Below are 12392 nucleotides of genomic sequence, written 5' to 3'. Positions count from 1 at the left end.
TCTTCGGGACATTTAACCTACATTCAAAGCACTTTAAAACGAGCTTTTGATAAAAATGATTTAATCACTTAGCAGTGAGATAGATTTTTTTTTGTATTTTTCATTTTAGAGCACTTATGTCTTTGGCATGTTTTTAGATTGTAAAAATGTAGCGATTTTGTTGAAGACGTCAACATCGTAGAAGCTAACCCAAAAACGTTAGAAGGGTTCAAAATAAAAAAATATTTTTTTATCAAAATTTTCAGTATTTTAACGATATCTTTCCAGGCCGAGCTTATTCGAGCAAGATATGTTTGAAAGAGTTTTGAGTCACTTAAAATCGAACAGTTTTGTCGAACACAGTTAATAAAAATATTCAGACTGAAACGAGTTAGATTGGAAAAACTAAGAAAAAATATCTGTTTTCGAACACCTGTATCTTTCTAGTTCGGTTGAGTTCGGTTCATTTTTTGGTTGCATAAGATTTAGGCAGGTTTCAACGTTGTAAAAACATAGAGTTTACAATGTTAAGTTGTTAATTTTGTAGCTTCATAAATGATTAAAGTTAGCTATTTTCTAGGAATCTAGAGGAAGTTTTTTTGCATTTAAAATTAGCTAACCGGAAAACAAATTCATCAAGTAGGTATATTGTATTGTAAGCGGAAAGGTAGACGATAAGGTTCGTCAATGGAGGCTTAAAAACGTCATACGCGTGCGAGAGAATGATTTGGCTAAAGTTTCACCAAACTAAAAACGGATGCTTATTGTCAGTTTAAATCAACTTGGAATTTGTCCTCTAGATTCCTTGAAAATAGCTAACTTTAATCACTTATAAAGCTTAAAAATAAACAACTTAACGTTATAAACTCCATGTTTTTATAACGTTGAAACCTGCCTGATTCAAATGCAACCAAAAAATGAACCGAACTCAACCGAACTAGAAAGATACAGGTGTTCGAAAACAGATTTTTTTTCTTAGTGTTTCCAACCTAACTCGTTTCAGTCTGAATATTTTTATTAAGTGTGTTCCACAAAACTGTTCGATTTTAAGTGACTCAAAACCAGTGGTTGTATTTGGATGAGAATGAACTGATCAACCTTCTCTCGCTCAACGCTTTACTCGGAAGCAAAGGTTGCTTTGAGGCAGCGAAAACGACAAAACCGATGATGCATACGCTCTCAACATGGCTGCCTTCACGAAGCAATATACATTCGAGGCAGCGAATCCAAAAAACCAAACGAATGGCTCTCACTCATCTCCTGTTACATTCTTGAGGGAACCGAAATCAAAAGGCACAGCAAACCCGAGTCTCCTCGTTTGTGCCTGGAACGAATACCCGAGGTTTTTCTGCTATTGCTATTATTGCACAGCAACCGCACGCAGGCAGCTTGTTTTTTCGTTTCTTTTTCCTCCCCCCTCCTTGCTCCATACGTTGCGGGCCTATGCAATGCAATAAGTTTGGTTGTTGTCGTTGTTGCCTCAACCTTTGCGGCGAGGTTAAAGATGTTCTCCTCAACGACAACGACGGCTTGAGTCCATCAAATTCAATAACGTAAATGAGCATGTGTGCCTCGTCTTCTTTATGCATCATGTAGCAACCGAACGTTGAGAGAGTTCGTTCGAGGCAGCAAACGAATAGTGTCTCTCAGAACAGATCCTCCTCATGGGGGGAGGTTTGAATGAATGTATATGTATCGTCTCCTGTATAGCTATACGAGACCTCAAAGCGTGTATTTTGAGAGCCTCTGATGAGAAAATTGGTGAGGATTTCAATCACTGCTCAAAACTCTTTCAAACATATCTTGCTCGAATAAGCTCGGCCTGGAAAGATATCGTTAAAATACTGAAAATTTTGATAAAAAAATTTTTTTTTTTTTGAACCCTTCTAGCTTTTTTGGGTTAGCTTCTACGATGTTGACGTCTTCAACAAAATCGCTACATTTTTACAATCTAAAAACTTGCCAAAGACATAAGTGCTCTAAAATGAAAAATACAAAAAATAATTTTTCTATCTCACTGCTAGATGATTTAATCATATTTATCAAAAGCTCATTTTAAAGTGCTTTAAATGTAGGTTAAATGTCTCCAAGACACTATGGGTCTAAAACGCTCCGTTTTGGCGTAAACAATTTCGATCACCTTTTTACATCGTTTTCCCCTGTGTGCAACGGTTAAAAAGTTAGAGCAGTTTCACAATGTGGCAATTTCATCGTTGACACCCTTTATTCAAATTATTGCAAAAGTGTAAAATTTGACTCCACCATTCTGTAACCAGTTTTCCATTTCGCCGAAGTAGATGTGTTCGATTCTGTTAATTAGATTTGCAACAAAAAGGGCGCCCAATCAGACAGCCATCGCTTGTTTGCAAATGATGAAAACTCAATTTGATAGATTGTATTTATTTTAAATTTCCAGTATTAATTTCATCAGAACCCTCAACAATAAACTGTTATTCGCAACAGCGAAACGGTTACGTAGCGCCATCGTTATTCAGAGCAAGGACTGAAGGTGAGTGATCTGAATCCGAGACAGGACAATGGATGGCGTGCAGCCATGGGTATCATCCAGGGCAAAAATGGTTGAATGTCATCAATATGGCTTTTCATGGCCACGGTCATTGTCAAGCAGATGAGATTGGTTGGATTGCGAGTAGGTAATCAAGATCCGGAAAGCAGAAAGCCAGTTACTACGGTGGAACCCATGGTGAGTGACTTGTGTGCCACGTGCTCGTCTTGTGCGGCTGCGTTGAATTGGAGGGCAGCTTCCGAGTGAGTTCCACGAGCCGAGGATTCGAATCCACTCACCGGATGAAAACATTGCTAATGATGATAAAAGTTGACTACCAAAGAATTCTCGAGCCAGTCTACCGGTGACTTTTGTGGATTCGTTCGAAATGTTTAAATATGGTGCCGTTGGATGGTTTTCTTGCTTCCGGGTACTTTGGGTACAAGTAAAGCATCCAATTCGCGTAATCAATACCGTCAAAAAAGCGTTCAGCGTTGGAGGTTTTCATTCATGGTGAATTATGCGATATGTGAATGAAGATTAAATTTCACAATCATCCAATGGATATGATCCGGCGTGTAAATTTCCCGAAGCTCTCAGGATAATTTTTCCTTACGAATCCCTTCCGAAAATACGTTCCAACCGAGCAGCTCCAAATTTGTTTACAGTTCACGTGCTTCAACTGGTACACTTCAACGGCTACAGTAAAGGAATTATTGGGACCAATCGACGACTCCCCGTTGCTTGATTCGGTTCAGGCCAATGACGTGAGGTGAATAAAAATAACCGGAAAATTTACAGAAATCAACCGTCGGAAAGTAAATGTTTGTAATCAAGTGAGGTGAACAATTTTTCGAGCGCATCCGTATTATGCGACAGGTTGTCGTTTATTTTTGAAGACGTAAAATTTTCACAGGAACACCAAATTTATTTTTGGTAAAATGATTGCTGCTTATTGGATTATAACCACCTTCGTCGTGCTGGCGGCGTATTGTGGTAAGTAGCATTAGAGCAGTGCCTTTCGAAGAAACATAGGGAATAAAGAAGAACAAAACTTCTCCGAGTAATGTTTAAGATGTGTTTGACTTCAATGGAATTAAATTTTCCGGATAAGCTGACGAAGAAATTTCATGAAAATGATTCAATCTGGCTGATTGGAAATTTCAGGAAAAGAATAATTCAATTCTATTTCTAATGAAACGAGCAGATGATAATAAAACGTTATGATGAACTGAGCAAAAAGAGTGGCAATAATTTCCGCTTCATATGATAAGCAATGATACGACGAAGTCCTAGATATTGAACAGATACCAGAAAAAAGGTAAATAATTATCTATGTTCATGAAATTTGATTGGTACCGTAAAATGGGGTGAATCGAGACAGTTTTTGGACTATTTTCGCAATATTTCTGTCATATATTAAAGTGTGTCCGCGATGAAATTGCCCCACACAAAATAGATCGCAAAATTCGAGTTTTCATCCCACTGCGATCAAATTTTCAGGGATTGAAAAATAACTATTAAACTTCATTTTACCATTTTACTCGTTTTTTTTTATCAGTCCATTCGCGAACGCCCGCACCTTGGCCTCAACCCCGGCCATAAGATTCTGCGCAACCTGTGAATCAACCGTTTTTTGCATGTAATCCCATACTTTCTTCAGTTCCTCGACTGGCTGCACTACCTCAGGTCGTTTAAGAAGATGCTGGTTCATAATCTACCAGAACTTCTCGATGGGGCGAAAATGTTCAACCCTCCGGAGTGTTGGGAGGGTTGAACATTTTCGGCACGAAGTTGACCTTAATGTCCGCAGACCACTTCAGCACGTCCTTGGAGTAGTGGCATGAGGCCAAATCCGGCCAGAAGATTGTTGAGACGTTGTGGGCCTTCAGGAGAGGAAGCAGCCGCTTCTGTAGGCACTCTTTCATGTACACCTGTCCGTTCATCGTATCCTGGGTCACGAAAAGTGCACTCCGCTTCCTGCACGTGCAGATGGATTGCCAAACCAGGCATTTATTTGCAAATGTGGACATTATCTTAGTGCGGACAAGCTTGGTCCATAATGCAGCATTCAACTTCCCTCAGCATGTTGAGGAACAATTTCCTGGCTTGGGTTTGGCGCACTTGTTCTGCTTCTCGTCGCAATGAGGGGCCTTTTTACCTTGAACTTTCAAAGCCCAGCCTTAGTTTTGGCCTTCTGGACAAAACTTCGGCTTAGGTGCCAACTACGCGGTTGTGATTTTTTGTGTTGCACGGAATACTGTTTACTTCCCTTCTGGGCATCCCATCGGTGGTCAATCGTTCTTCGAACGATCTTCTCGTAATGAATGCGCAAGATTTTATCACGCACGCGCTGTTCTTTCGACTTCATTTCCGCGAGTTTTGATCACAAGACTTTAAAGCTTGCAGGATGTAAACAATGCACTGTGAACTAAATCCACCCAAATTTTCATTGAATTCTACCCACTGGTTAAAAAGTTAGAGCAATTGCATATTGTGGCAATTTCATAGTGGACACCCTTTAAGACCCTCTACCTTAACAACATAATCTTGAACGTGGATCAGTGCGTTGTGTATCGCTTCGCTAAAATTTCACTGCAATTAAATCCATGAATGTTAGGCTTCCTTCCTATTTTTTTTGTCCAATTCCTCGTTTAAACCTTTTTCGTCACCCAATTATATTAAAAGAAATGTAGTAGTGCCATCCTCCAGAGGCCAAAATTATGGAAGAAGATTGATTTTCAGTCAAAGTTGAAAGCGAATATATTCTGGGATAAACTTAAAAATGAATTTTCTTCCTTTTAACATTATTTTCTTCATTTACAGAGGATCCTAGACACTGATATGTTAATTTTCTATTAACCACAAGATAAGTGCTCAAAAAATGTTTTGTTGAAATGTGTCGTCAGTTTCAATCAATTGTTTTTCTTTTTTCGCCAAAATCATGTTTGAAAGTTAACTTTACGTTTATCCTAAATTTGGTTAAGTTTTTAAGAATCTTAGCATGAAAGGAAGAAGAGGGGATTATCTAACGTTTCCTAATTTTCCAGTTGGTATTTTACATTGATGAAATTCTCATGGAATCACAAAGTTGATATCATTCTATTCTCAAATTAACTTAAAACATTTTTAACATTTAAAAAATAAGTAAATCAATTTATGGTTGTCTAATAATAATGAGATATAAATAAGACGTTCTCTCGGTGTTACCACATATATGAAAAGAAGATTATATAATGGAATATTTCACTTTTACAGCCATATCATAGAATATGATTTTCCCGTAATGTTATGACATTCTTTAATATGGCCGGAATATAAACAAAACAAAATAGCGGGGTAAATTTAAACCAAAGCAATTTGCCGAAACCTTTTTTGAAGCAGTTGTCCGCTTGAAAACAATCGATATTATTGGTTCCCGGAGGTCTCCAAGAAACTGCGGCGGTAACGCCTCAAGTTACTCTTCTTTGGGTCCGGTACATTGGAGCTGACTAGATGTGAAAATTTAAGAATGAAGAGTGTGAAAGTGAGTTTTAATAATAAATACATGTAAAGACACAAAAATGCGTGTGTTGCTAAAATATTCTAAAAATATTACAATCAATAAGGGGTGGGAAATTTTCATTGATACAGATTACTAAAACGCACAGCACCCTTCCAAATAAGAGAATTTCAAATCAAAACAGATTACTGTAGGAAATAAGGTTAACAATAGTGAGATGAATGACTGATCTCCTTTAAATTATCAAAAATTTGAAATTAATTATTTGAAACAAACTTGGAGACTCTCATTCCGTAAATGGGTAAATTCCTGTATCGTTAACATTTAGTTTACTCATCGCAAACAAAAAGTTTACTCAAATGTTGTCAGAATAGCGTGAGCGTGTAAGACACAAGAGATCATTCAGTAAAGCAATGTTGTGAAAGATAGTCGCGTTCGTTCTGTGGTGTAAAAAAAAAATTGTGATTTTTGTGAATCGTGATTTAGGATGTTTGCGACCCTACACGGAGTCACTACAATGGCGCAGTCAGGTAACAGGAGAAATGTAAGTAAAAATTAACAAATTCGTGTAACATGGCTTCTGACAAACTGAAGAAGCGTCGCAAGTAACCAAGATGGCGACATTATGAAAAATCTAAGGACGGTAAAACATAAAGGTGAGAGTATCACAGTACACAACGGAAACTACTCTAAAGCAATTGGGGGATGTAGTATATTGATTATTGAGTCTATAATGTTCGTGTTAAAACAAAAAAAAAAGTAGGTTATGTTTAATATTTGCGTTGAAACAAAAGATATATAAATAAAGAATTATTTTGAAAGAAGTTTTGATATTAAACAAAGCAAATGTAACGTATCTTGCGAGAGGACTTGATACTGTATATAACTTGAGCGAGAGGTCTCAAAATAAAATGATTAAATCGAGCAAAAGGTCTCGAAGTTAAACAAAAATGTCACGTATCTTGCGAGAGGACTTGATACTGTTTAAAACCTGAGCGAGAGGTCTCAAAAAAAAAAAGAGGTTAAAATCGAGCGAGAGGTCTCGAAATGAAATAAAATTCTCGAGCGAGAGGTCTCGATCTATTAATTTTGAAAAAGTCCCACGTATCTTGCGAGAGGACTTGATACTGTTTAAAATCTGAGCGAGAGGTCTCAAAAAAAAGGTGTTAAAATCGAGCGAGAGGTCTAGATATGAAATAAAATTCTCGAGCGAGAGGTCTCGATCTATTGATTTAGAAAAAGTGCCACGTATCTTGCGAGAGGACTTGATACTGTTTAAAATCTGAGCGAGAGGTCTCAAAAAAGATGTTGAAATTGAGCGAGAGGTCTCGAAATGAAATAAAATTCTCGAGCGAGAGGTCTCGATCTATTGATATTCTAAAAAAAAAAACACGTATCTTGCGAGAGGACTTGATACTGTTGGAAGCTCGAGCGAGAGGTCTCGATCCTAAAAAAAAAAAAGTAGCAAGGTTAATAAATCAATCGAACGAAACGTCTCGATCTTTGAAATAAGTGTTACATATAAGTGGAGCGAGAAGTCTGTTCAAGCATTTTTATATTTAACTAGCTGATCCCATACGAACTTCGTTTCGCTTTCAACTTGGAATATGTCATAAATTGTCAATTGCAAGCATTTTCCAGATGCACTTCTGAAGTCATTGTTAAGTAATATTTGCAAAAATATTGGACGATCACTTCCCCTTTCGTCGACCCCTGGCAAAACATTAGACATCTGAAATCGATTGCTCGTCCCTGAAAACTACCGTGTGCAAATTTTCATCCCAATCCGATAAATAATAACGACGATATTGCAAAAATATTTTTTTTTTTTATGGCGTTTAAATAGCTCGGGGAGCTGACGCTGGAAATGAAAATTAGAATAGTTTGGAGAAGAAAATTTAAAGTTTAGAGAAGGCAGCGTAGAATAGTAAGCGATCTTGAGACGTTGGTTAAACCATCAAGCACTTCATTATATCCATGGAATATGGATAAAATGCAGTTCAAGATAATAAACCAACCCCTCCCGATACCAGTTGGAGGAAGGACATGGGCGGGTTCGAGACTGGCCTCTACATACTCCCCACGCATCTAACTACATTTAATTTTTGTGTTATTAAAGGAATCATTTTAACTTATCTTATATGTTTTTCCTTCCTTCATGAACCTGACATCAAATCATACTATCTAAGATAATTGAGAAAAATTGTGTTCTTTATGCATAACTTACGGTAGATTCATTCAAAAATATTGAATCTGGAAATTTTGTGTTAAATGGAAACATGAGTTGTTAAAGGGAAGAATTGAATACTAAATCCAAAAATATTTCAACGGAAACTATAATTAAAAGTTTGTTCTCAAGTTTCAAATCTAAGGCTGTAAATGAATTTGCACATGTTATTCCAAAATCTTAAACCGCAATCTAGCTATGGCATGTCAAGTCAATAACAAAATTTTAGTCCGTAAACTATACATATGTATCTGAGAAGTCGGATATGCTATCGTTGCATTTCAACGAATATGAGGTCTTACATCAGACGTTTTTATTTTGATTTTGAGATAATGTACCTATATAGGGTTCAGATGAGTTGAAAAACCGTAGTTAGTCGGAGGTACTAGAGTTAGAATCTCTGTTTGAAGAGAGGTGTCCGAATGAATCCGGAAGATTTAGTAAAAGTGATGTACAAGGAAGTATAAGGTGGTATTGTAAATGTCGATTTTAAGAAAATGAAACTGATTATAATAGCTTGCTTCTTTTTTTATGCCTGACATTATCTGAAACTGTTTAATATCCGAAGTCGAAGCTGAACCTTGTCGGAATTTTGGTGTTGAATTATGATCAGCATATCAATTTTGAATGAGACTTTGAAGTACAGGAGAGGTTCGATTTTCAAACATTGAGTTAATATGAAATGGATTTTTTTTAATTATTGTGAACCTGAACAAAGAGCTAATCTGGGAACCTAATTTGATATGGTTTAATCCTGGATTTGAAAACTTATACGAGTATTCTTTCGTGATTTCGTGTTGGAAGGACTTGAAATTGGATTTTCGAAACAGTAATTTTAAGGTGGAAACATTAACACAACCAGCACTAAATTGTCGACGTAGATGTAGAAAAGTAGTCGTATTTGGTCCTAGGAAGAATGAGTCTTCGATCAAATATAGTAAAAAAAAGTGTAGAGGCAATTAGTAATGAAAACTTCAGGTTGTCAGTATAATTAATCAATCCCTATTTCTGGATTTACCTTACTGATTTGATATCCGATGTGAATTAGTAATAGATGTTACACATGTTATGCTCCGATAAAGACAATTCAGGTACTGAGTCCAGGAATGAAGGCACCATCTTCTGGGAGGCATGAAATCGATGTAGATCAAATGATTTTGTTTTGAAAAGGAGGCTTTGCAGTTCCTTCTGCACTGAGAGATGGTCAGAGATTATATGCAAGTTCGAAATCATTCTAGGTATTTGGTTGTCACAAATATTAAAAATAAAAAAATCCTGATTAATGTACTGGATAGTTTTTCGACTGCCTTTCCTCCGATGAATTTGTTTGCTTTTTGTTGTTTTGTTGGTCACACACTGTCACACACAAATTGGAATTATGACCTATTATGACTAATGCAAATCCAGGGCAGGATTCAAGGGAAAATGTTTTGGAGATCGATAAGTACACACTCAAATAAATTAACCCAAATTGTCGCTACTTTCAAAGTTTAAAAAAAAAATACTCACGATTAGTGTAAACAGAAAAAGCTACTGTGCGAGCAAAAAAAAAACTAACTCTGACAAAAGATTACATAAATGGACAGCAAGCAGACGAAGTGGTATTTTTGTAGTAAATAATCGCAAAAGCCAGAATTATGCTACCAATATTACTCGTGGAGTACCAGGGGTGGAAAACAGGAAAAAAACGCTCAAATGTTCTGATTAAATCACAGACCAGTGAGCAGGCCTCAGATTTTGTTTTATTTGAATGACCATTCTTGAAACTTTTTTTAGGTTGTTGAGAGAGTTTTGCATTGGATAAGTTTACAAGTTTCACCAAACTGAGCATGCCTCATCTATGAAACATTAGCTTTGTTGATTTTGTTTGGTTCCGGCATTACAAATTTTTCCAAAAAGTGCTCATTTTTCTGTCGAAAAGTAAAAAAAAAATATATATACTGCAGAAAAACTTTGCCTGACCTAGGTGGAGTATAATACGATTCGAGTGAGTTTAAGTGGCATACTTGCATGCATAATAAGAAAACCGTATTCCGAGCTCTCAGCATCTCGTTGCGTGTATGGGGTCGATGTATTCGAGTTACAACATCGAGTGTTGTTTCTAACGTAAATGATCACTTTGATACGTTTCAGTTACTCACAACTATCCCATCTATGCAATCAGAATCAAAGTATTTTAAGTAACCCAAATGGAACATCAGCGATTAAAAGATTGAAATTAGACGTTAAGACGTTAAAAAAAAAAAAAAAAACTGAGAACGTTAAAAAAAAAAAAGGAGCCATGTCAAGTTTGAATAATGACTTTTCAAACAAAACAGAGCTCACAGTGTTGTCGAAAATATTTAGAGAACGTCAATCGTTATACCAATAATTTATTGTCGATTGGTTAGTGGCAAATAAGTTGTCCTATGAAAGATATTCATCATTCTTTTTGAAAGTAATAAAAGTTAGGTGCACCAAAACAAGTAGTTTGAATTTATAATAATTCAATAAACTTTGTCAAAATTTGAAACATTTGGTGAAGATTAAAAAAAAAAAAAAAGATATCGTATACTGTAGAGAAGAGGGATAATGTAGGAAATAAGGTTAACAATAGTGAGATGAATGACTGATCTCCTTTAAATTATCAAAAATTTGAAATTAATTATTTGAAACAAACTTGGAGACTCTCATTCCGTAAATGGGTAAATTCCTGTATCGTTAACATTTAGTTTACTCATCGCAAACAAAAAGTTTACTCAAATGTTGTCAGAATAGCGTGAGCGTGTAAGACACAAGAGATCATTCAGTAAAGCAATGTTGTGAAAGATAGTCGCGTTCGTTCTGTGGTGTAAAAAAAAATTGTGATTTTTGTGAATCGTGATTTAGGATGTTTGCGACCCTACACGGAGTCACTACAATTACTACAAATGTGATTACTATATATGTGATGTAATTTTACAGATTTTATTTAAAGGGTGTGTAGAGTCTCCATCGATTCTCAATGGAGGCAGTTGGCTTTTCCATCGCTAATGTAGGTCAGTTTTATTATAGTTCTAAAAATTGATAAAAGCATTCATCGATTTAAAGAATCATCAACATTTGTTTTTTTCCCATTTATAACGAGAAATCATTTTATTCATTCAATCTGATGGCAATAAACTCTAATTCAATCAGGTTTAAGACATTAGTTTTTTTAATGCAGCCAATCAAAAACCGGTACACAATAATTAAATTCCTTTCCCAAACATTTTTCGAAAGTGTCTGACCGGTCTCTCTTATTTCGGATATAAAATCAACAAGCACTAAAATGATAGATCAAAGCAATGAAAGGTGAAATCGTTCGTCCGACTCGTCCGTTAGACGAATGAACGAAGTAATGGAGTCACGGCATGTGATTAAATTCAACTTGCTTGCCCAACAGCGACCGACGACGACGGTTGAGAGAATCGTTTGGTAAATATTTGGTTTTGCTGAACAGAAAATTTAGAACCTTCCCAATGCGAATTGCTGGTAGCTTAACACTTTTGCCGATATATAGCTGCTAGCGATAGGAACAAAGAGTTCTTCGAGAATTGTTTACAATTAAACTTTCGAATATGTTGTTTTTCGATTAAAACTGTCTCACACTACTTGGGATCTCATTTGCAAATGTTTTCGAAAACAATAACAGCACTCACAGTCCACTTTCTGATGTCAGCCTTGTATCTGTAAGGCTTGAATTGATTGAATTAACTATCGTTTGATAATGGAACTATATAGTTTCGAAATGAACTAGCGATTTCAAGACATACAAAGAAATGATATACGGAACTGGACAATCTTCTGAGTTGAAATGGAGCTACATAAAATACATAAGTAAATTTGACATTTTAGGGTCGATAAAGGAAATTTCCTGTGCAAAACTTTGCCGAAAGCAGTAATTTATAGGGTGTTCCATTATGTCTAAGTTCGATTTTGATACAACCCTGCTCATTCCGGATGACGTTTAAAAAGCTGATTTCTGTTGTGTGTGTTGTTGTTTACAGTTTAACTTCAAACTCTGTGTATCGTGAGCTTCAGTTTTCATAATCTTCGGGAAAATGAGACCCAATTATTTCGAAAAAGCACAAAAATATTGTACATCATATGTCGTACTTTTCCCAACATTTCGCTGAGTCAGTTGGCGAAATGAAAGAAGTAAGCAAATATCGTACATC

At 36.1% G+C, this 12392-nt stretch overlaps 1 protein-coding gene across 2 annotated transcripts in view; it reads left to right on the top strand.

Annotated features, from left to right (window-relative positions):
• Nucleotides 1–2852: 2852 nt before the first annotated feature.
• The window catches only part of LOC129739988 (uncharacterized), a 108232-nt gene continuing 98692 nt past the window's right edge, over nt 2853–12392 (top strand). Inside the window, exons 1-2 of one of the 2 annotated variants that reach the window (XM_055731570.1) lie at nt 2853–2998; nt 3154–3481. In XM_055731570.1, the coding sequence (XP_055587545.1) occupies nt 3427–3481 (55 nt within the window). In that variant the 5' untranslated portion in view covers nt 2853–2998; nt 3154–3426. Of the gene's footprint in view, nt 3482–12392 lie in introns of both variants that reach the window. The other variant, XM_055731569.1, reaches the window with a different exon arrangement.

This window comes from Uranotaenia lowii, chromosome 1 (assembly GCF_029784155.1).
Source record: "Uranotaenia lowii strain MFRU-FL chromosome 1, ASM2978415v1, whole genome shotgun sequence".
NCBI classification, from domain to species: Eukaryota; Metazoa; Arthropoda; class Insecta; order Diptera; family Culicidae; genus Uranotaenia; species Uranotaenia lowii.
Note: the sequence above shows the minus strand (reverse complement) of the source record. Positions and strands in the feature narration are given on the sequence as shown.